This window comes from Fistularia commersonii, chromosome 9 (assembly GCF_037954325.1).
Source record: "Fistularia commersonii isolate RoL2024-O1a breed Wild chromosome 9, RoL_Fcom_v1.0, whole genome shotgun sequence".
NCBI lineage: Eukaryota > Metazoa > Chordata > Actinopteri > Syngnathiformes > Fistulariidae > Fistularia > Fistularia commersonii.
Window position 1 is genome coordinate 4200301 of NC_141292.1, and position 25665 is coordinate 4225965.

Here is a 25665-nt window from a genome sequence, read left to right on the forward strand (position 1 = left end):
GCGTCATTGATCGTCACTGACTTGAATAATTAGGGAAAATAACATCCTTATTGACCTTGATTTTCATCTTACTTTCTGAATTCAAGGCCATTGTTTTGATAGTTCTCAACTAATTTCTTGCTGTTTTTTTTTCTTTCAAGTTATTACCAGGCAGTTATTTCACTGATTTTTGGACAGTTTTTCCATTGTTTTCCAAAGTAACTTCTCAGTGATGCCAAAGTTTTCCTCATCCCACGGAGCTTGTAATCAATCGCCTTAATTTTCTATTTTTGTGGAAAAGGTAGCTGCAATAATGAGACAAGAATTATATAAGTATTATGGAGGTTTTTTTCAACCAAAATCTCTGGATGTAGACCGTAACATTATGTCTAATATATTCTTTTTTGCTATGAAAGAATATTCCTAGAATTATCAAGAGGAAAGGTTAGAAGATTAAACTGGTACCTGACATGAACTTTGGAGGATTAAGACTAGGATAACACTCTACCTACACATGCAAAAATGAATACATTTCTCTTTCAACTCCTCCTCCTTATTGCTCTTTGTCCTTTCTCCCCTAGTTTGTCTCTAACAAGTCGCCTGGTGAAGACCCTGCTCTACAACTTCATCAGACAGGAAAAGTGTCCACCTCCAGCAACCCACATCTTTGAGCCAAAAGCAGAGGGTGGCCTCCTTTATGGCCTAGCGTCCGGGGTTGCAAGTAAGAATCTGCAAATACACACGAGTGTTAGCAAAGAAAAGAGCTGTGATTGCTTTTCATCAGCAATTTGATTGCTGAGGTCAAGGAATGTCAGTAAACTGATTGCTTGTGTTTTTTTTATATTTGTAACTGCGGATGGCCCTTCTGTCTGAATGTCAGTCGGGAATTTCTTGAAACGTATCACAAATCTCCATTTCCACAATTTCCAGTTTTCCACTGTCTACAAGGTTCACTGTACACTCACAAGATATGGTTTTGACCATTGAAAGAGTTAATTGTGGCTGAATATCTCACAAATTAGATCATTTGAAGTCTTATCAAAAAGAGTCAGAAGTCAACTTACTCTGACAAAATCATGTTCTGATTTGCACATCAGACTTTTCATGGTGTTATTGGATTAAACTGATAATTGTAAGGATTTGAATTCGTGGGACCTATGAATGAGTAAGTAATAGAATAAGACTTCAATTTGAAACCAAAACCTTTTTAAACATCATTCCGATTGTAACTTTAAATTTTTTGACTGAATATCTGAAAAAAGTGAAACCAAAACATAAATTGACAGTGTAACTTCTGTCATATTTAGTTCCTTTTTCTTTCACCGCAGCCAGGTATAGACCACGAACAGCAAAGTGCCAGCCGTGTCGAGAACCAGTTTAATGCGGAAGACAGCGATGTGTCAAAGGGGTCTTCTGTATATGGCTATTGGCCTGTTTGTGTGACTTGTGTTTGTGTGGTGAATGCTTGTCTCCCCGTGCGTTAGAATAGATGTACAGCCATGGGTTTCCCCCCTGCAGATAAACGGTCTTTGTCGGTGGTTGGTGGCAGATTACATTCAGTGAGCCATCAGCATTCACGCAGCCTGTCTGTCTGTGGCCAGCGATCGGCCTGATGAGTTATGGTGCCCTGTCCTCTTCTGTAATCCCCTAGAGCCTGTCTGTCTGCAGCCGCCTCCCTTATACACACACACACACACACACACACACACAGATCAACAAAGACACAGGCTCTCTTCTACTCGGAGCTCAGACACAACACTTGTTTTCTTTCTCTGTCTCATCTCCACACAGCCATCGCGGATTGACAGAGTACACAAAGCTCATTTTTATTTTGGTGTTGTGGAGCCACATAAATATCGACTACATTTCTTGAACATGAGCAAATGTTTAGCTAGTTACACAGGAATTTTGCACATGAAGGCCTGTTTACTACTTATCGTTACCCGTGCTGTGAAAATAATCTGTCCTCAGTGACTCTGGAAGAGCCTTAAGTCTGAGACAATAACCCTGATGATGTCATAAGGATTGTTTTCACAGACATGCCTGTGTTACAAATTAATCTGATGGGAAAAGGCTAATAAATCAATGGGATTGGTTCCCCTGCTAGATTGAAAGATCCAGCATGGTTGAAGCAAAACCAATACCAGAAAACCCATGGTATCTTCAGTGTTTCTTTTCAGACATTTTACCTCACCGACTCCAGTAAATTTCCTGTTTATATGAAAAAAAATATAACACCTTTTTAAATGCCACTTACCACATGTTGAATACTGACTTAAAGTTGTGAGGTTTATTCCTAAACTTTCATTTGACATGAGTGGCCATACATCACAGGATTCTGCATTAAGGTTTGTTTTTCTTTCAAAAGCTAATATAGTTCTCATCTTTGTAGCAAAGCAACGAGTCCTGTCACCATTTTGGTGATCAGGTATGGACAAGGCACTAACTGAATGTGGTGAACACACAAAATTAAGTTTACTTTAAGAATAAGATAAGCTGAGGGAAATTTTATGTTGTAAATAAAAAAAAAATGTATTTAAGTGTATGCAATAAATTTGTAAATATATTTAGAACTTAATTTGTGTGATATCACTGGAAACACATTTTCTATTAATCAGTGAGAAAGATTGATATCTTGATGATATAAATGGTATTCCGTCAATTTAAATGCTTGTTGCTTGTGCAAGCCATTGAAATAAATACATTCCATTTTACAACGAAACGTACACAATGCACACTGTATCATTCATTTATGCTTTAAATGTTGTTGGATTTTTTGGGGGGCGAAACATACTTGATGTTTAGGATGGTTGTATGGTTTTATGGTAAAACTGCAGCTATTAAATGCAAGTCAGGGCAATGTCCTCTGAGGGTTTTTTTTTTTTGGTGGGGTTGGGGGAGGGTGCTCTTCCTCTCTTGGTTTTACACACTATGCTGTCTGGTGTCTGAGCGAGCGTCTGCACCGAGGATTATCACCCAGACTGGCAACTCAGAGCTTTTTTGGCTTCCTCTCCTCTCCTCCACCCTCCCCTCCCCGATTACCATAATGATTATTTGAAAATTCGTCTAAGCCTCAGGAATGTTCTCATGTGTTTCTTCAGTTGGAATTTTGGATTTAGTTTTAGTTATAGTACTTTAAGCATTCAGTATATTTTGATTTGTGTGAGATTATCAGAACACCGTGTTTATTTCTTGTCTGCACAGCATGTTTCCCCTTGTGCATTTTTTGGATAATCATCACAAGTCTGGTGTGTGTGTCTGTGTGCCTGTGTGTCTGTGTGCATGTGTGTGTGTGTGTTGGCCTGTCATATTTCATTCACTGTTATGCAATTAAATAACTAAGCAGCACATTTTGTCTGTCTCTGTTCAGCAAGCGTCCGTATCTGTGTCTGCACTGAAGCGTATGATCTCATGATCTCAGCTGTGACATTAAAAAATGATCTTCCACTTCAGCCTTCTTATCTCGTGGCTCCACAGACCTCTGTGGTGTTCGAATGGATGCTGCCGGTAGTATGTTCTCTGTTGGATGTCATTTACCCCTGTTAATTATTGATCCCTTCACTAAAGCATATTTTCACATATGTTGATGATGATTAATAATTAAATAGGGAAAAAGTAAGAGTCTGACCATTGTGGTTGTAAGACACTTTTATCAGTAGCTATTGGCCATTCACTGATTGTATATATTTTTTTTATACTCAACTTATATGTAATGTCTCTTACATTTTTGCTATGTTCAGTCCTCTTTCTGATTTGAAATTCATGTCTGTTCAACGGTGTAATGAGCTCTAGTATTACAGCTTTCAAACGCAGCTCAAATATCAGCCAATTTATCAAATGCTAACCTTTTAGCTCCCAAGTAAAGACAGCGTCTCCAAAGACAGAAATATCATTTGGGCTCTGAGGTAAATTTAGGAAGAATTTGTTTACGCTCAGTGTTTAATTACAAGAGACAAAGTACAGATAGTGTCAAAATTTTGAAACATTTAGCTGACATAGTTGCGCTGTCACGAAAACATAGGATGTGATCCAAGCCTTTCGTTTGCGAATGAGTTTGTCTGGCCTTAACTACAGAAGCTAGTCCTGGTGTTTAGGTAATAATCCATATTCATTAGTTCACATAGTTTTGCACAGTCGGTGAAACAGTTGACACTAATTCTCAACTTAGTTCTGTGTTTTATGTTATTTATTAGGAATGGTAGATAATATCTTCCTCACCGTTCAGCGTGTAGATACCCAAACTGGTGAAAAACTGCACTCTAAGGGTGTTGTTTATCTTTGCAGGTGTCTTGCTTGATGGTTAGAGGGAGGAAGAGGGGAGGCTGATATTCTGTGAACTTCGGTTTGCCTTTAGCTCCTGGATCTCGCTCAGTTTACTTGATTGACTTGCTAAAGTACCGATCTATGCAAGATCACACTTCTCTCTTTCTCAGCTGCTGTTCACGGTCCGCGTGCAGCTCTTTGAGGATACCCGGGTATATCGTCAAAAGCTCATCTTCCTTTGCACAAACGTGTCACTCCACTTTAATTGTCAGAATTCTCAAGACACGTGCAGGGATTCATTTGTTGTGTAGCGCTTTCACAGGTACAGTAGACAGGCTTCAAAGGTGGTTGTGGATACAAACTTTAAAGTTAGAATTTATGGGTGGAGACAGTTGTGTTGGAAGCTTTGCCCTACAATTCCTTCACTGCGCCCAAGTCTTGAAGCCCAGATTCTTATTTCGGTGTGCCAGCCTTGGTGTCCTTGTGTGACCTTTTCATTTCCACACTTTCCCCTTCCTCCTTCACGTCCTCCTCCTCTTTTTCCACTGGGAGGCCAGCCAGGGCCGAAGCAGCCGAAGCACAGTGTAACGTTATTGGGTTTATGTGGTGGGCAGGCAGACAGGCAGGGGGAGTCGAGCCAGATGGATAACAAATAGCACTCACTAAGGTAAAATAAAGCTTCGCGAATGTGTGTGCAAGAGTGCAGGAAATGTGGCTGCCAGACCGGGTTCTCTGTCACAGTCGGGCCAGTCACTCTGGTGCCAGCGATGAGATGAACGGGGCTCCATCGCAACCCGGCCCCATCCACTTACATCTCCTTTTCTCGCAAACTTTTATGCGCACTTATCTCAAAGAAAAGTATCGTATGGGGACAGGCATGAATTCGGCGAGAATGAAGAGCATGAACACCTCGCTTTTGGGTTTTCTCTCTGTATTGCAGTTTGTTAATGTCCTCTTAGTCAGTAATAGAGAACTTCCTTGCTTTTTTCATTGGAATTGCACACTCACTGTATATACACAGCTGTCGGCGTAGCTCTTAACTAGCTATTCGGAATTTAGAGGCAAACCAACTTATAAACCATGTGGCTGTTATTAAAAAAACAGTCACAAGTTGTCCCTTTGATCTGTCTCCTGGCTACAGAGAAAACATGCGTGATTGTGACCTTTCATTTCCTCTATTTTATTATTTTATATATAGTAGGAGGTTTTTTCACATGCAATATATCACTCCCCCTGCGGTTTGAGCCAACTCATCATCTATGTGTGATTTAAATGATTGAAACAGATGACGTCAGGGTCATAACTAGATGGATCAGGATTACTTCATGTCATTACTGCTGGGCAGAGTGCACACGTTTGGCCACAGAATTCGTCTGCTCTTCCAACCGTCGCCACTTGATGGCGACATACTTTCTAATCTGCCTTATTTCAGTTGCTTAATTAGGTTGGACTATTCGCATACTGTCTGTTACTGGTGCCTGGTTGCTGGATTGGAGGTAGGCAAGAAGGAGCCATAGGCTGCCATCTGTGCGCCACGATGTTCAAGCTTCTGGTGCTGCTTGTGGTGCCTAAACGTCACAATTTGTTCATTTGCTCTCGTACAAATTCCAGTCCCTCTAAACCAACCAACAAGAAAAACAAACCCCACTCCGGTTTGACGGTTGTTCCAAGTTGTCTTTGTTTTCCTCATGTGCTCCAAACCTTCATGTGTGACTCTTTTGTGTCTCAAACGGCCTTAATTATGCTAGTTTGGATAGACTTACTTGTTTCCAGCGGAAGTGTAAACCACTTGTGAAACTGACTATACAGCCAAATAGACATACATATCCTTAGGGCTCTGTATTATCATGTGCCAAACTTGTAACTTCAGAGTGTTTTGGAAAATTTTCCTTGGAAAGTGAATTTGAAAACGCTGCTATTTTTTCCTGAATAAATCGACCTCCTGTGCACAAGATGCATTTAAACTGGGATATATTCATTTCCTGCCAGAGTGTCGCAAGTTTGCATGACCAAATTCTATCTTAGTCTATCTTAAAGATAGAGAGTGACTCTTAGATGTGCAAGCAGGCAGGCCTGCAGTAGTGTGCTGCCGTCATAATCAGTCTTTAATATTGCAAAAGTCTGTACCAGTAATTGTTGTGCGGGTTTGGTGAGGGTTGGTTAAATTTCTTGTTTTCGTAGATTTCACAAAGCCGAGTGGGCCGTACCACCCTTCAAGGTTACTTAGTCATTGATCATGACACTCTTGTTTAGTTTTGGGAAATTAGGTGGCTCATACTAACAAGGAACTCAGTCTAGCTAGTCATCAGCTCAGACAGCATTTTTCCAATCTACTGTGAGATGTGCTCACTAAAGTTTCTTCTGGTACCCTGAATGGTACCCTGTGCATTATTTTGCAACTATTGTCCATTTAGTTCAATAGTCAACATAGACATATCTTCGTTGGAAGCAATTATTTAAATTGGTTATACTTCTCTATCGGTTCTAACCGGTTTGACCTTTCTTCTCTAACATGTGCCGTCAACAAGTCAGTGAACTCCCTCTCTAGCTTTTTTTGCGTTCAGGGTTGTAATTCATTTGTTTTTATTCTGTCATTTCATTAGGAATGAAAGGAAAAACCACTTTGTCCCCTTTGCCAATACTCTGTGTGGCCATCAGTGCACGCCTTTGACAATCATCAATCAACATCACTGTTTTATGATGTGCTACCGGGAAGTCATGGAAGCATCAATAAGATGAAACAACATGCAGAGGCATATGATTGAGTCATAAACCCGCCACCATCAAGCGCGAGTTTTATTCCAAAGCTCTAGTTTTGTTTTCTAGATAATTCTCTGTAAAGCCATTGCCAATACCTGTGATTTCCTAGCATACTAGTAATTTTTGAAACACTCAAACCATCACTTTGGCCATCAACAAATTCACATTCAGTCTCCTCTCTTTATCATTCCGAAGTGTTGTTCGAAATCCAGTAGAGTCCTAATAAGTGTGTGTGTGTGTGTGTGTGTGTGTGTGTGTGTGTGTGTGTGTGTGTGTGTGTGTGTGTGTGTGTGTGTGTGTGTGTGTGTGTGTGTGTGTGTGTGTGTGTGTGTGTTTCAGGTGGTCTTTGGAGCGTCTTCACATTAGGAGGAGCTGGAGGCAAAGCAGGGATTGAACAAGAACAAAACCCCTTACCTTTGTCAAATCAGAGCCTTTTGTTACTTCTGGTCCTAGCAAATCTGACAGATGGACCAGACTGGCCTAATCCCTACCGACAGGCTATTACCTGTTTCAGAAACACGCAAGGTAATTTGATGATAAATTTTTTGCATTTATAGATATATCATATGTTATTTTTCTTCAGCAATCGAGTGCATCTGATCATACTTGCATCTGCCCATGCAGACACCTCATCTGTTCCTGTGGAGCAACATCATACTTTCCAGATCAACTTCAATAGCCTGTACACAGCACTATGTGAACAACAGTGCTCGGACCAGGCCACACTGCTGTTGTACACTCTGCTGCACCAGAATTCCAACATGAGGACATACATGCTGTCTAGAACAGATATGGACAATCTGGTGGGTATGGTAACCATGAAAATAGTCGAAATGTTGCTGCAAGTATTTGCACATGTATTGGTTCTGCTTATCTTGAACATTAATAAGTTTGTGCTCCCATTAACGTTCAGAAGGAAATGTCTCAACATCATATTCAGAGTCTTAGAATTCAAAGAAATTTTGTTTGTGCAATGTGAGGATGTATCCAACAACAGCTGGTGCAATTCTGTCCATCTGGGACAGTGTCAGTTATTCCTTAAACCGCTGTAGATGTACTGAGACAGTGACTGAATAAGAATCAATCTGAGGCTCACTATGTCAGATGGTATCACAAACATGGATATTGTACATATTCACAGTTGAGATGTTGCTACTGTCTAATATATTAAAGTGCGCTCTAACTGTATTCTAATGATGACGTTTTAGCAGTGTGTATTACGATTGCTACCATTATTAGATATGTATTGACTTAAGGTGAAAGCGTAAGCTTAAATATCATCATGCAAGGACTGTTTTCTGCATTTAGATGGAAAGTTAGAGTATAATCTAAATGAGCTTTGACAAGTCATGAAACTTGCATACTTTACAGGAAGTAGTTTGTAGTTACTGCAATGTTCTGAAAGTGGAGGTAAAAAAAAAACAAGAATATTTCTATTTTCACTGAGTATCTGTCATCATCAAATATGAATGCCAACCCTATAATTGAACTTGTGCATTTCTCACCACGATTCAATGTACACTTGGATATGTTTTGTATGCTTTAAGTATATTATCTAGATTTTCTATGGTCTAGAGTTTTCTGTAATAACAGGTATCTCTTAAATCAGGATTACTGTTACCTTTAATTGTCCAATAACATGCAAATGCTTTCTTTCAAACATTAGAATTATGCAATTAATATTTTTGTTTTTTCATATGAATTTGAATGTAATGTTTCTTTTTTTATTGTTTCCTCACATTCATTAAGATTGTACTTTATTATTCTGAACTTTCATGACTTTAAATCAGAGTTAAATGGAAAATTGAATTAGTTGAACTTGGAATGCCAAAGAATGTATACTATAACTTGTTTGGTTTAGTGGGACAGTGGCAGAGCTCACATCAGCTTTGTTGACTGGGTGATAGACAATTTAATAGTCTGGTTTCTGCAGATCTTCTGGCATGGACTTGACTGATTTTACCAAAAAAAGACATGGTTTACATGGAGAAAGAAATCCAGCTGGACCAAGTATCAAGTTGACAGCACTGTCCAATCAGCCATTTCTACTCTTCTGTCTGCACCTCTTAGGTGTTGCCTATCCTTGAGATCCTTTACCACGTGGAAGAAAGAAACTCTCATCATGTCTACATGGCTCTCATCATTCTCCTTATTCTCACCGAAGATGACTCTTTCAATCGCTCCATCCATGAGGTGGTGGGTAAAACACCCAGAGGTGGTAACACAAGTTTGTTCATCTCTTTTGCTTTCACTCGACCTTCTTTTCCCTCTATTCTTTTTGACATTTCAGGTACTGAAGAACATCTCATGGTACACAGAGAGGTCACTGACTGAGATCTCCCTGGGCAGTCTGCTCATCCTGGTGGTGATTCGCACAATTCAGTTCAATATGACCCGAACAAGGGTATGTTTTACGTGCATACACTCTCCAGATAGTTTTGAGCTGTCATATTTGATGTTTGTACAGCTTTTTATCAACTGTAGCTTCAAACAACTGGAAACATAGTCGTTAAATACCAAATATGGAGGGGGAGAAATGGAGAAAATGTTCAGAATTTATTTTAGATTGATGTTATTCTGTGTTTGTAATTATCTTTTACTTCCTCAGGATAAGTACCTTCACACCAACTGTCTAGCTGCACTTGCAAACATGTCAGCCCAGTTTCGTTGTCTTCACCAATACGCTGCCCAGCGCATCATCAGGTAAGCCCGCACTGCTCTTCAAATGAACCCCGCGATTCTTGCAATGTATTCCATAGCTGATCTTTTTTCTCACAAATTGAAAGTATTCTCAATATGTTTCAGAGTTGATTTTTTTTTATTTTTATCGCTACATTGATCTAGGCCTGGGCAAACTAAGTAAATCATATTATTCTTTTAATAAGAAGTCCTGCTTGGATATGGTTAAATTATGTGCCATTTACACAAAATAAATCAGTACTGACATGATGCCCACCCCCACAATGATCCACATCAGCAAAGAATGATGATTAGGAAAAACAAGTTGATATGACAAATCAAATTTTATGACAATTTTTTCTTACTAGCTATGAGTGTTTAAAAGATATTTTTAGATATCATCATCATTAATGCGTTTGATTATCGGTCTAATTGTGTACCGACCCATTATTGATTTCCGATTGATATTTAGAAGATAAGAAACCTAATAAACCTACCTTTGTGGGTTAATCTAAACTTCGGTTTTGGGTACCTGGTCATGTACTGGCCTATATATTTCTTTGGCGGGTACTACATGTTTGCATTGGTGGATGAATTCAGGAAACCTCATACTGCACAGAGGTTATTCAGTTTACTGCTGGTTTTCTCCACCCATTTAAACTACCGCTGTTGTCAATGCTCCTGTAAAGCCACGCCCACGATTTGGTCTCCGGGATGACTCCTCCTCATTGCATGATTCCTGGCAGGAAGACACATGAGATTAGTGTCATTGTTATTGCAAGGGGCAACTGTCAGTAAAGCATGTCAGCAGCATCAAACGGCTTGATACTCCGAAAGGCCTATATTTCTGAAGGGCAGACACTTTTGGTAATTCATGACTGCCATCAGATTGTCATATATATATATATATATATATATATATATATATTTATTCTTGCATTCCCACTGTTTCACTTAAGTGATAGGGCTTGACTTTCTGCACCCACAACCCAAAGCATTTGACTTAAAAAAAAAGAGCCAGAAGACTCTCCAAAGCCAGCTATTGTAAGAGAAATGAATCTACTTATTCATTTTAATGATCTACGTAGAATCTCCTCAAAATATTTATTGTTATAGTGACTTGACCGTGTGTGTGTAGCGAAGACTAAAACATAAAATATTGAGATAATGGTGTGCCTGTATAGAGAAGAGCATTATGTAACATGAGGGAATTGAAGGAAAGAAGAGTTTGGCCCATGAGAAGATGGAAGACTTGCGAGGATGAAGTCCAAACCACACACACAGGCACGAGCGCACACGCACCCACTCACACATACACAAAACACACACACAGACACACACTTATTCAGTCATTCATGTTTGATTGTTAACTTGAGGCACACAGGAAAGAATGTTTCCTTCCCTGAAGACGTGCACACATTCATGCACACACAAAGATCTCCTATCTGACTCCCTACGTGTACCTTCTCAATATCTCTGTCTCCATGGTGTTTTGAGTCACAGAAGAAGGCTGTCTCTGAATGTGTACATGTCCTGCCTCTACGTAGAACAACTGTCTCCATATCTGATGATAATGATGATGACTATGATGGGCTGGGTTGGGCTAAACTAACTGGCTGGCCAGATAAAGGGGATTTCCTGCCAGGAATTTCCAAATGTCAGCCAGGCGGTGTTGAACTCTGCTCCCGAATCCCCTCTCAGAGAATCATAACCGGTACTGTTTATTTACAGGCAACAGTTGGTTGAATTTCCGCTCAACAACACCCTGCATCATTTCCTCTTATTTGTATTCACAGTGTTTCCCACAGAGTCACATTCGAACTGAGGCAGCAGGTGATGGAATTGGTACTATAGGGAGACTTGATGGATGTTGCAAATTAACAGGCGAAAAAAGGGAAAGAAGTGTGACGGTTTCTTCTGAAGGCGAGAAGAAACTATGACTATCTCAATACAGATATTCCATGCATTGGCAGTTTTAATGGATCAATCGACATTTGAGCTAATTTTATCATAACCCAAATGCTAATTTAGTTATCAATTTAATGTAAAAGAGGGAAAATAAACACATGCTACATGTAATGAAAATAATGTTATTGAACATAAATATTTTGAAACGTCCATCGTATGTGTGTCTCCATTAGGATTTTTTGGCATATTTAGCATTTGTATGTATATATAGATATAAATACACATGCATGTGCGTGTGCGCGTGTGTGTGTGTATATAAATATATATATATACACACACACACACGTATATGTTTTTGTGTGTGTGTATGTATATGTATATACATATACATATATCAGATATATTTATACATCACATATATTTTATCCAAATTTCTTAATAGTGTTTTCTTCCCGTGTACATCTTTCCAGTCACATAGATATAAAAGATTGATCAGATATGTCCCATTTAGAATATTGATCAGTGAAGTTTTTAGATCAGTTAGCATGTACAACGGCCTCATATCTCTGTTCGACTAATATTGACAGAATAAATTGGCTGAAGTTCTTTGGCCATATGATCCTTTATACTGTCAGTTACATATCTTGAGATGTGGTATATAATTGTGGCAGCATGCAACTGTAGTTGCCCTCAAAAAATGACGAATAGCCTCTGACTGCTATAAACCTAGATCTTCATTCACTATTGGGCAAACCTAGCAGTGCTCATTGTTAAGGTGCACTAAAGTAACCAAGACCGAAGTTGGATTGCTTTTCAGTATGATTGTGCCCAGGGCTTCCTTCGACCACTTCGAACTCTACTAAATTATACTGACAGCAAGACAATGAATTTCACATAGACAAACCACAGGTGTGTCATTGACCACCTTGCTCCTATCTCAATCGGTAGCATTAGCTAGCAGCTGTCAGGGGTGGATTAAGTGCAGAGACTCTGTTCGCTCTGGCCAGTGTACAAAGTGCGACAATATGAAACATTCACATCAAGTTCAATTCTAGAAATGCAATCATTATTTGAAGGTCCTTCAATATGGCGGAGGTCCATGTTAGTCAATGATCCTCAGGATTTGGCCTTTGACAACAAAAGATGCTTTCAGTAATTGTGCTAGATTTTTTAAAAATAAATATTGTTTTATTAATATAAATAGAAAAAGAGAGATTTCAGGAAATTCAGCTATATGCCCTTAAGGAAAGTTGAAAAATAAGCTGATCATTTCATTTGTTAACAACAAGTCTCCCATTTATTGTTGGGTACCTAAGAACAAAAAAAACAGGAAAAAAAACAACTGAGCACAAAACCGAGAAAAGCCGTTCCAGAAGTGTACAGATGCAGCCTACGCTCGAGAACAAGAACTGAAGTGAAATCTGCATGCAACACTAAAGCTGAGTGCAAGAAAATCTACTGGGAATGAGCAAAGAAAGTCTTTCTTCGAGAACAGACTATTTAAGTTCAAAAGATTAGCTTAGCTAGAACTAGCACACCACCACCCGTGAATAAGTGAAACACTTCAAGTTACGCTTGAATTAAAATATTTTGAATAAAGATAGCGTAATAACCCATAGGAATATATTATCATAAGGTAAATTTTAAAAGAAAAAAAAAAAAGTCAGTGGCCACATGTCATGGTCACGTGACTGATCGCTTGTATGTCAGCTGACAGTTTATTAGCAGTCAACATTCAGCTAATGGAAGTGTCTCCCATGTTTTCCTGTTCATTTTCCAATTTCATAAGCCATAGTGTGACTAATGGGATGGGAACTTTTTTCTTGTTTAGTTTGGTTTTAGGTTTTAACAATCCTTTGTTTATATGAGCTTTTGTATTCTGCTGCCACTTCTAACTGAATCAAGAAGAAGATAAAATAAGTCCTCCGGGTTGGAGGCCACATGATTGTCCAGGGTACATGAGGACTATTTCACAAGGCAGGGCTCTAGGTTCTACTTAAAAATACATTTGGCATGGGATGAATTGTCCATGGTCTAAAGTGTTTGGCGCAGGTGCATTTTTGGCATGTCCGTTCAATTAAAATAATTGGTGTATATTGTTGGTGCAAAAAAAAAAAAAAATTCCAATGCCAAAAGATTGTCATTTGTTTGTCATGTTGTAGGTGTGTTTCTAAATTTCTTGGCAATTTAGGTTCTTACATTTATCCATGGTCTTTAGCTGTGTTTAGTAAATGAGTGAGTGAATGACATTTCCACACTTAAGTCTCCTGGTGTAGACGCCCCCTCACACCGCTCCATTGTGCAAGGAACTACAGTCTTTGTAACGTCCCAATTTCCTCAGCAACATCACAGTGGTACACAGTAAATGATTTTACACAATCTTGTTAGCAAGCCATGGTGTGCAATTACAGCAGTGCCAGGGCGTTTTCTTCTTTGTTTGCTGCATTTTCTCTGTCGAAGGTGATTCCTTTCCATGTCCTCTTGAATGTATATAAAGTGGAAGGAAATATGGCCAGATTCAATGTCTGAGCCAAAATTCAGATTTTTTTCAATTTTTTTTTTTTTTTAGTTTTTCAAATTGTAATGTCTTTTCATTTATTTCAATAGAATTCTTGAATGAAGTCTCTAATTTGATCATTTGTAACCTGACAAACTCATAAATGGCTTGTAGCTAGCTGACTTAACAACGATGGCTTGTGACTGAACTCAGACTTGAATGTCATGACTTGAAAGAGTTTTTTTTTTTTTCTTTATATCAAAATTTTATTCATGATTCCAAGCCCATCAGACTTGCATGAGCCTTCTGTGTCTCTGTGTGGGAGCTCATGCGCTACTTGAATGTAACAATCTGACACAAAATTGGGAACTGCGACAGCTATACTACCCACATTTGAATATCTATACTTTAAAATGTATATGAATGTTGCTATTTGATACCTACAAGACTCAAGAATCTTACTGAAAGACCAACTCACAATCATACACTTTGTGACATTCGCAGAATCCCTGTTGAGCTACATCTTTTTCTTAAAGCGGAGCGTCTGTCAATACTTCAAACTCATAACTGGTTCGGGGAACAGGTCCATAGTGTGGAGGTCTCTCATTGTCGCCGTTTCCTGGGCCATGTCCGTCACTGCCTTGACATATGCGAGGGGACAGAAGAACAGCTTACAGTGTGTTGCTGTGGACTGAGGTCCCAGGTGGAACACAGTGGCCTCTCATTTGAAACAGAAAACACAGAAAAGATAATACAATGTTTCCCATTAAGCAGTCCGGGCTAATAGGGCCTTTCACATAGGCCTGGATATAACTTGTGCACTTTTTCACAGCTGCTCAAATAACTCCATTTGGCCAATTAGGCTTCGTAAAGAATACTGATACATTTTTCTGTGTATTCCACTGCTGACAGATGGACAGGTGTAGCTCTAAAGGGCTTAACTGTTTCCCCTGGAGTGTTTCCATTGCTTTTTTTTTTTTTTTTTCCTGTCGTGGACTTAAATGTATTCAGTTCTGCATTTGTGTTTACGGAGACAACATGTCTGAGGTCATGAAAAGAAAATACCAAAATATGATTTAAATAGATTATGTAGTGAATACACATAAATCTACACAGAGTTTTGATGTATAATATTTCAATATTCAGTTATGGGTTGGTGTTTGAGTCTCATTTGAAATGTTTCCATGGCAAAGCTATATTCAATACAGTAGTTATTAATAGTCTATAAATGGTTGCACCAGCAAACATAGAAAAACATACTGTATATCATATTGCTAAAACATATTAAAATGCCAGGATGTGTGGTTGCTAATGTTTGAACGGCATCCATTTACTGTTATTTGGGAACAAGACTTAAAATCAATAAATCATCAGCATTAATGTCAGTCATTTAAACTAAAACTATGAGATTTCCAAACATTCAAGTTCCAACATGCATTCAATGAATAATAACATTTAAATAATGTTGGTGTCTAGAATGATGAAATGTAGATAGAACAAACTTGTCAAACCTGAGGTTTTAGATCTGATCATGTTCTCATGTCACGTATGATACATCAGTGGAAATGTTAGAATAATGTCACCATGACTTTCAATACCTGAGTTTCGGAGTTGCTTTACTGGAGGCAAAGCAAAACAAATTGGAAACAAAAAAAAAAGTAAGTATATTACTGGCATGACTACCCATGCAGAGTGAATCAGTTAACTCTGCAGTGAACACACTGCCATTAATGGTGTGTGTCCACGTGCACTGACCGATACTATGACTAGTATCTTGGATCACTCAAGCAGACTCATCCTGATTTACATCTTCAGAAAGCAATCATGCAATTTACAACTCTGGTAAAGCAAACCCGTTAACTACTGGTTCAAATGGAAGACCGACACTTACAGTATGATCAAATAAATACTTACTTTTCATGCATTGGAGCCGAGACAGCAACCTGATTGGAGTGAGTCTGTATATTTGTATCCCTATTAAAATGGAGTTGTGATTGTAAATTCACCATAATTTGTTATATTTTGACGCGTAATTCCTCTCCTGCCAGTGCCATGAATATTTTTTCTCATTATCGCTCATTATTTTAAAGGCCCATTTAGAGAGCAAAACAGGCTCATCTCGAATAATGATCTGTTTTGAATAATTTGTGAATTCACAGCACATAAATTACTGGTCAACATATGCAGTGTGACGATTGTGTATTCGGCCTGTTTAGTCATAGAACTATATCGTTCATCTGTCGCTGCCACGCTCATTCTTGTCCTCTGCCTGTGTTTCTCCTACAGTTTATTTGCTTTGCTTTCCAAGAAGCACAACAAGGTTTTGGAACAGGCAACACAAAGTCTGAGAGGCAGACAGGGAGACAACACAGCCCTTCCCGATTATGTGAGTAACTAACATGCACGCACATACACACACACACGAGCAAACACACACACACACACAGTCTGTATTTGATTCATTAGTAGTTGCCAAGTTATTTGTACTGGTATATGGCGCAGTACTGAACATATGCATAATTTGACAGTTAAGTCATTCTGACAGTTCAGTGAGTGTGAGCTTGAGTCCTCCGGGATGCTCTCACAGACCAGTGATGAAGCGCGTGTATTTTTTTTGTTTTATAAAATCGCATCTACTGCATGGAATCTTACCTTTTGTGGACATGAACACCATATCATAATCCAACCTTCAATTAATCAAACATCATAAAATGATCAGCTGTCTTCAAGGGAATGTTTAAATGTAGTATTGATGTAAACTTTGGGGTAAATCTCTCTGAAAATGAAATAAGATTGATTAACCTTTTTTTTGCCTTGCTTTATGTAGTAGCACATTGTTCAAAATTAGGGATAATTAAATAAACTCTAATGCTCTGGTATCACACATCATTCTGTGAGACCCTATTTTAAAGTTTTTCCTTTTTTTTCACGAAAAGTACAATTTGATTTAGAATTGCTTTATGTAGTAAATGTTATAAATTCTGTGTGTTTAGGATCTTTGAAACGTATCAGTTGTAATTTAAATAGCGGCCTTTCCAGTAACAGTTTAGGTTTCAACAATTTCGACCCACAATTTTAATTTTAACAAATTTTCAATAATCAAACCACATTCACACGAAGTACTCATTCAGAACTTAAATGCCTTGGTTACTTTAGACATTTGTCTGTAATTATTATGCAAAATCATTCAAATCATTTTGAATTTGGAAATTCAGCTGCTGCTTCTCCCTGGTAGTTTAGCCACAAAGTCAACAGGAACAGATAACAGAAATTATTGGAATGATTAGAAATTGTACATGTTTCTATTGGCGGATAATTCCTGTTTGAAACTCCTTCCCTGCATGGTGGCTTTTAGGGTTTAAACCACAGTCGCCCAGCTGGCTGTCTCACCTTGTGGTCACTTGAGCGTGGGCCTAATGTGTTGATAGCATCACTTGCTAAATATAGAAACTTTGCTTGGCCTTGAACTTGATATCTTAATTTTAATTTGTTTGCATATTATAGTTCTTTTATCAGGAGTGAAAATGATTTTACTTTGCCCTGATAGTTGACAAAGTGGCTTATAATTTCTCCTAAACAAGCTGTGAGTAGTGAGTTTTGTTTTATTTTTATGGAATTGGAAATGAAAGACTTATCATGTCCCTCTTCATTTGCATTCAACCTATTCATTTATAACCCTTTGCTATTGCTCCAATATAACAATAACCATTAAACAGTGTAACGAGATATACCACTACTCATTTGGGCTGCTTTATGTTATTTCCTTTAAACAATCTTGTGTTTTGAAAGTTTAAGCATTGGTAGAGTAACAAAATCCAAAAGCCTGCTGCTGCAGCTCCAAGTCAACTCTCTGTCCTCCAGTTGTTTTCCTTTTTTCTCACTATATTTGCCCCCGCACGCGCGCACACACACACACACACACACACACACACACACACACACACACACGCACGCACACGCATGCATGCACACATGCGCAAAAGGCACAGACACGCACGCACATTGTTTCATTTGCACTCAATATTTCCCACTTGTTGAATACCATTTAATGAAGGTTGATGAAATTAAACACCGAAATCAGTCACACTGGCTCCAAAATAATATTGAATTTCCCTCAGACCTCAGCTTTAATCTGAAATTGAAATCTTAACAGCACAGTAGTCACTAACAGATGGCGCCTAAACCAATAGCAATCATAACGTCCCAATGCAATTAAGTATATGTGAATCTTATTAGTAATCACACCTGATCAACAGATCCACTACGATGACCATTTACTATGTATAATTGTATTTGCATCCAGGCGCCTCTGCCTTCAGATATGTCTGTCTAGGTCCAAGTCTGGCTGTCTCATTAGATTTGCATGGTCCTGGTTAAGTGTGGGTAAATATGCTTGTGTATGTATGTGTTTGCATGTGTGTGTGTATGGGGGTTGCAGAGGTCCCCACAGATGCCCTCAAGTGTTGGGGAAACATGAGTATATCTGAGTGCTCCCTCAACCATGCAGCAACTGTCTGATGTGGCTCCTTACAAACAGGCATCTCTGCACACACATAAAAACATATAAAATGCAATTATCCAGATTTGTTTTGAGGCTCCCTTCCTTCAGGGCTTTTTTCAATGTTCTGTTTTATTTACTCACAGATGCATAAGCGCACACCATATAGCATTGAGAACGGAAAAGAAAAACAATAAGACGACTTTGGTGGGATTAAATTTTGCCCATTATACGTCCGATATCTGTTCCGCTGTTGCCATATTTGCGTGCCTACTGAGTGGCTGTAAAGGTAATGACAACAATAATAAGACAAACACACACAAACAAAATAGAAGGTCAGATTGAAGGCTGGGACACAACAGCACATTTACCTTACAAAGAAATGTAATGTGTTGCTGAAGGCAGATTTCTAGTATGATCTTTCATGGGAATTTTGCCATGAGGTTTGTTTTTTCCCTTGAATTGTGTCTGACATGTAGTCTAGGGCAGAGACATTTAAGAGAGAACTGGTCAGGTTTTCTGATACAATTGTTATCCTTGAGTTTAGACAATACTAACTGCATGTGACATTGATTCCCATGTCTAGCAGAGATTCGCTTTCCTCAAGCCGGATATAGAAATAACCTTTCAGCTTTATCAAGTTTTTTTTTTTTTTTACATTTTTTATCAGGACCTATACTTTTTAGGTGACCTAACACGCATACACATGCTCACCTGCCTGGAGATATACATTCAGTGTAATTATGTCTGTGTAATTTTGCGATACTGCTAATTTCTTCAGCCCATTCAACAGCAATTTGCTGAAATAGCATTGCTGACTAAATTTGAATGATGATGAACTTTAGAAATGTGATTAAAAAAAAAAATCCGCACACCGAAAGTGCTCCAAATATATGAAATATATTCTACATATAGTACAAAAAACTTATTCTCGCATTACATTTTGAGCAAACAGGCTCTTCTTCATATGCTTGTCAGAGAAATGTGTTAACAAACATGTTATTGTGGCACCATTTTTAAAGGGAATGATCATGTGATTGATTCCCTCCTTTTTTTATTTTTTTTTGCGCCTCTTAGATATATTACATCATATTAACATTTTACCATTAACTTTATCTTTAACATTATCTTCACCATTTTTTGGACACCAGAAACAGATACTTTTTCAAATATGTACAGATATGGAAACTAAAACATGGTTTCAGCAAACAATATAAAATATATATACATGGGGGAAAGAATTAGGCAAACAGAACAAAACAATACAGACAGAAAACATGGTATGGACTACCCCAGATGGACAAGACAACAAACAGACATATCACAGACATACATTGACAAAGTTTAATATCAAATTCCTCATTTAACCCTTGTGGGGTTAGTGTGCCCAGTGTTGGTGTGCCCAGCATGTTATTCTGTTGGTCTAATTCTCTCTAAAAAAAAAAAAAGAACTAATAGACTAATAATAATAATAATGATAGACTTTTTTCAACTCAAAAAAAAAGGAGGGGATCAATCACATGAATCATTCCCTTTAAGAGTGGCACCACAATAACATGTTTGTTAAAACATATCACTGGTAAGCATCTGAAGAAGCCACCCACCCCTAACTGGGCAGCGGATGTGTGTTTTTTTCCTTTTTCTAGCTTTTTGTAGTGATCGTTAAACATGTATAGGTAAAATATAAGGAACATGAAAAGAATTACTGATGCCTGAATTTTCCTGCCCTAAATTCCAGTGGCTTTCTCAATCCAGTGTTCTTCAGCTAATTAAATGAATAGAAAAATGAAACTGAAATATCCGTTTAGTTCACACCCCTGACAAAGTAGAGCAACAAGCATATTGGTGCACTGCACACCTTCAAGTCTCAGGAGAGGGGGCTCTTCTCTCTCTGGAATAGACAGCCAGGGCTTCCATTTTTACATTAGCAAGATCCTCAAACAGCAAACCGCCTTCATTGCATATGCACAGCCATTATGCACAGCTCTGCTATTTATATCACTCAGAATAATTAGTCCACAGTCATGTCGTTATTGTTCCATTTACTGTGAAACACATAATCTTATTCAGAGTATACTGTGTGAGTCATAAATGGGATAAAAAAGGTTATTTAGGCTACTTAATCTACTGAAAAAAATGTCACCATAATAGTGTCTCGTAAATTACGTCTTTCAACCCTGTATACAGAAAGTATTATGTGTGTGTACAGGAATTTTGAAGGACTGAACATTTTCACAGTGGTTTATGAATGAATTTTTTTGTGTGTGCACATTTTTCTGCAAACACAGCGCTGACGCATCTGGCCCCTGCTCAATGGTGCTACCACAAGATAACTGATGTTCATTATTGATAAAATTGTCAATTACTAAATGTTTGGTCACTAGCGCTGCAGACATGTTTACCCTTTTTGAGATATTTGAGAAAAAGTATTGCTCTACACCAAAGAAAAAGAAGAAGCTTAACCAAGGTCCTAAAACTTTTCCAGACTGCCAAAAAGGTACCCTGTTGTTAAGTTATTTTTGGCCTATTTTTCATGATTACTTCCTTGTTTGTTGTTCAAGGTTTTCAGACTTTTGCATTTTCTCATTGCAATTCTTCAAGCTATTGTGATCATGCAAACCTAATGAGAAGCAAAGTAAATAGCAATTAGATATTAGGTATTTTTAATTTTTGAAAATAACCCCTCCTCCCCCCAAAATGATTAAAATAAACGATGCTTTGCTTGGCACAGTTGATGTCACAACTGATACTTAACAAATCATTTCTATTTTGATTTGATTTTTCGAATAACTGACTAATTTATTATATCATTAAGTGAAAGATTCAGTCATGTATTTAGCCGTGATACGTTTTTCATAAGAGCCACTTCTGCTTTTATACAATGCTTTCTGTGCTCAAACTGTCTGAATATCTAATCAAAGCTCATTTCTCCATATCAGTGGAGAAATAAGACCAGATAAAAACTAAATTAGATATTTAAAAGTTTAATGTCACAGCAAATGTGAATAGAAGTAACTCAGTGCAGGAGTTCATTGTTACAAATGTTATCTACAAGCTTGACATTAGCTGAGTAACCATTTATTTCCGTCTGTCATCAGCAGGAATCTTGAACAAAAAAAAAATTTACATTAATTCTCATGCATAGTATTTCTTATCTGGCTAGGTATGGCCTCACTCATAGACTAAGTCATCAGGCGTTCTTCTTTGTCTCTCTTCTGCTTTTGCCAGCGGCAGAGCAATTGAAAACAGCTCACGCTGGTGTTACACACCTTAATTTGAGGGAGTGAGGAAGTTTTGGGAACTATAGGGAGCAATAAAGAGGGGCGAAATGTGAGGAGAATGAGAATAATGGAGAGAGGGGAAGCAGGCAAGAGCAGAGCAGAGTGGAGGACAGGGGGATCTGGAGGGAGAAGGCGGCTGTGTTTTTGTGACGGGCATCTGGAAACAATGTAATTTGGCTGAGTCTGGCTCTGGCGAGGGAACCAATGTTTGTTTAATGTGGGATTGTCCTGGACATGTAATTGCTCTCTTTACAAGCAAGAGACTGAGAGTAGGATATGAAAAACCTTGTCTAATGCTCTAAGCTGCGGGTTAGAAACCATGTGCATTCAACTCATGTGTCTATCTCCCCTGTTTCCTTCCTCTGCATCCTTTTGATTTTACTTCTGTCTTATCCTTTCCCTCGGCTTCTCTCTCATGTGCACGGACACTGAACAACCCCCATCGCAGAATGTGTTTGTGCCGCTGTATCTGGTTAGTGTCAGGAAAGCAAGAGTGACGTGTAAGGGCCCCCTAAGCCCCCCGGGGGAAAGCCATAGGCTCTCAGTCCATGCAGGGTGTCTCAGGAGGGGCCCTGCAGATGCACTGTGCCGCCTCTGCACCTCTGTCTGCAGCTTCTTTTCTTTCCCCTCTGAGATATATGCAGTGACATACAGAATGTGCCGGCGCACACAAACATCGAATGAAGGATGTATGTGCATTTGTGTTTGTGTGCAGGTGTGTCTGTGTGCATGCGTGCGTCCGTGTGTGTGTGTGTGCCCACGTGTGTGTGCGCATGCGTGTGTGTGTGTTTAGTGTGTGTGTGAGGGGGTGTCTGTCTCTGTCTGTCTGTCTGTCCGTCTGTCTGTCTGTCTGTCTGTTTCTGTGTGTCTCTGTTTATACTTCCAGACAGTAATGTTACTTCTACCTCTCAGTCTGTTTACAGTTGCACATTTCTGGGAAAAGACCATACGTGCACGTGCACAAACACGCATACACACACACACACACACACACACACACACACACACACACATACACTTAGAGACGCACGTTGGACCACCCTGTCAATGTGTTTACATGCGCTGGTGGAGTCACAAACTGTGATCTCTTTTTAATAGCCAGACGAGAGAGATGTGCGTTTACTTTGTAGCACTAATCTGCTTGTTTTGGGGTAAAGCGGTGCCAAAAGATCAAGTGATAAAAAAATCCATTCTACCTTCTGTTTGTTTTCTGTCTTTCTAAGAACTGAAATCTAAGAATTTGGAACTTTTTTTCCATACACTACAATAACTTGACAAGGTATTGACAAGGTATTACCTGGAGTAATTGTTGTGGAACTGGATTTAGTTTTTCTTCTTGCAGACGTTTAACCTCCAGGTGTTGTGTTTTGATTGTTGTTGATCAAAGGTTGACCTGATAAAAATGTGACTTTTGTTGAGTTTTATGTGGGGCAATTACTGATGAAATAAATTGCTATTGTAATTTAAAGCCCAATCGTAGAGTAGCGATTATGTGTTTTTGCACACAGGGAATCATGGTACTGGTAATGATATGCAATTTCTTCTCTTCAAATCAGATGATAAAAAAGCAAGGATAGATATGCAGTGTGTTTATCCTGCATTTTATATATATATCGCAAGTGGGCATCCTTTCGGTCAGCCCTCAAAATTGACATCATTTGATGGCTGGCTCTCCCCTTGGTATATTTCATCTAATTCCACACTTCTGATTGTGTCTCCAGGAAAGCATGATGTGTAAGGTCAGAGATCAGTGCCTCATTTCCCTACATGGCTAACTTGAAAGAAGAAATAGATCAATCTGAAGTTTGAGCGAGACGTTATCCTGTCATATTTCTCCCCATCTTATGTTAAAGTGGCTATACAGCTGCCAGACTGATGCGCGTTATTATTCTCCTTTTCCCGGTGAAGCAGGTTATAGTGCAGACACGCATCCACTTTTCATGGGGAAAATAACCAGAGATGTAAGATAGAGAGAGAAATGAGGTGGTAAAAGGCACCTATATGTTTTACTTTTCTCACTTTTAAATGATGTGCACACACAGACTCAACTGAGAACAGTATGGTTACATTTTATGCTATTATGCAAAAAAAAAAAAAAAACCTTTCTGCAATAATGGTTTGGGCATATTTGCACACATTATCACGGTAAATTATCGTTTTTTAATGCATATTAAAATGTCTTGACAGACATGTCATCCCGGCTCCTCATTTTTATTTACTTTACAGTGCAAAGATCAGGTGTGATGATTGCACAGGGCCATGTGCATGACAGAGTCTAAAGATTTCAGAAGTAATCATTCAGTCATTTCTTGTCACATGTCAGACTGACTTGCGTCCGTGAATGACGATTTGCATGTGAGTTTTTATTTCATACACATAGGTATCTCTGAGAGTCCATGGCAATTTAAGTCAGCTCTGATATCCGAGTACCCAAAGTGCATTTCTCCTTTTTTTGATAAACGCCTTTCAAACCAAGTGCTCTTAGGATTTTAAAATCATCTCTTCTTGAAAGCAGTTTAAACTATCTTATTGCTATTTACTGTTGTAGTGGCCATTTTTGTTTTTCCACTTCTTTGGTTCGACGACTAAACTTGACAGCAGCTTGACAAAGGAGCCATGAATCATTCAGTGGTACCTGAAGTTGACAATTTTCCGCAAGCTCGGAAAAATATCAACAAAATGTGTGAATAAATTCAGATTCCCCGATACGGTTTCACCGATGTCACTTTAGCCACGCATATTTTATACAGTAAATAAAAAGTAAGTTGTTTTCATATTTCCAACCGAAAGAAACAAAATATTGGGTAAGCGTTTGTCAGCCTTTGTGTTACAGAACCAAGAAACCATAATTGCTTATCAAAATCCTAATTCAGAATAAGTCAACTCATTTCAAGGGAGAAGATTCAAATGTCTAGACCCAGCCAAGGTAATTCTGCATATAGTAACAAACAGATATTTTTCTTTTCTGAATTCATTTCAAAATTCATTTCATGGTCAAATACGAGTTTGACCATGTTTGAGAAAATAAATTACATCCAAAATTCCACATCATCTGCTCCTAATCACTCTATTCGGTTCATATTCCGATTACTGAAAAGTTATCATCAAATGCAAAGTATCATTTTTTGCACCAAATTTCATTCTTATGCATCCAATAGCAGTTTGGGTCAAAGCGCCAGTGTAAGAACCCGACAAAGATTCATTGATAGAGCGTTTACTCTGAGGTGATTATTCGAAATGTATTCACGTTATTCAGTAGTCTCACACACACAAAAAACCTACTATGTGGAAAAACTTGATGGATGCAGGGCCTCGAAAAGATAAAGGTCAGATTGAAATGTAACCGCCGTTTGAAAAGGGAGAAATATTTTACTCCTCTTAATAAAAATGGTGCATAAATATATGTACAGGAGTGTCTCAGAAAATTAAAATATTGTGATAAAGTTCTTTATCTTCTGTAATGCAATTAAAAAAACTAAAATTACTTTTTCATGATATTCCAATATTTTGAGATAGGATTTTTGAGTTTTCTTAAGATGTAAGCCATAATCAGCAATATTAAAATAATAAAAGGCTTGCGATATTTCAGTTGATTTGTAATGAATCTAGAATGTATGACATTTTTGTTTTTATAATTGCATTACAGAAGATAAAGAACTTTATCACAATATTCTTATTTTCTGAGACACTCCTGTATAGATAGTGGTGTGGCTCATGTTTGATGAAATGTTAAGTGATCTTTAGAAGATGCCACATGAAATAAATTTACCCATAATAAAGGTCGAGCCTCACAAATTTTA

General features: G+C 38.3%; 1 protein-coding gene across 1 annotated transcript in view; it reads left to right on the forward strand.

Moving 5' to 3' along the window:
- The window catches only part of dym (dymeclin), a 60382-nt gene that overhangs the window by 14602 nt on the left and 20115 nt on the right, over window positions 1-25665 (forward strand). The window contains exons 8-14 of the mRNA XM_086152056.1: window positions 561-700; window positions 7342-7527; window positions 7627-7805; window positions 9073-9198; window positions 9293-9406; window positions 9611-9705; window positions 16373-16472. Coding sequence (XP_086008182.1) covers window positions 561-700; window positions 7342-7527; window positions 7627-7805; window positions 9073-9198; window positions 9293-9406; window positions 9611-9705; window positions 16373-16472 — 940 coding nt within the window. The remainder of the gene's footprint in view (window positions 1-560; window positions 701-7341; window positions 7528-7626; window positions 7806-9072; window positions 9199-9292; window positions 9407-9610; window positions 9706-16372; window positions 16473-25665) is intronic.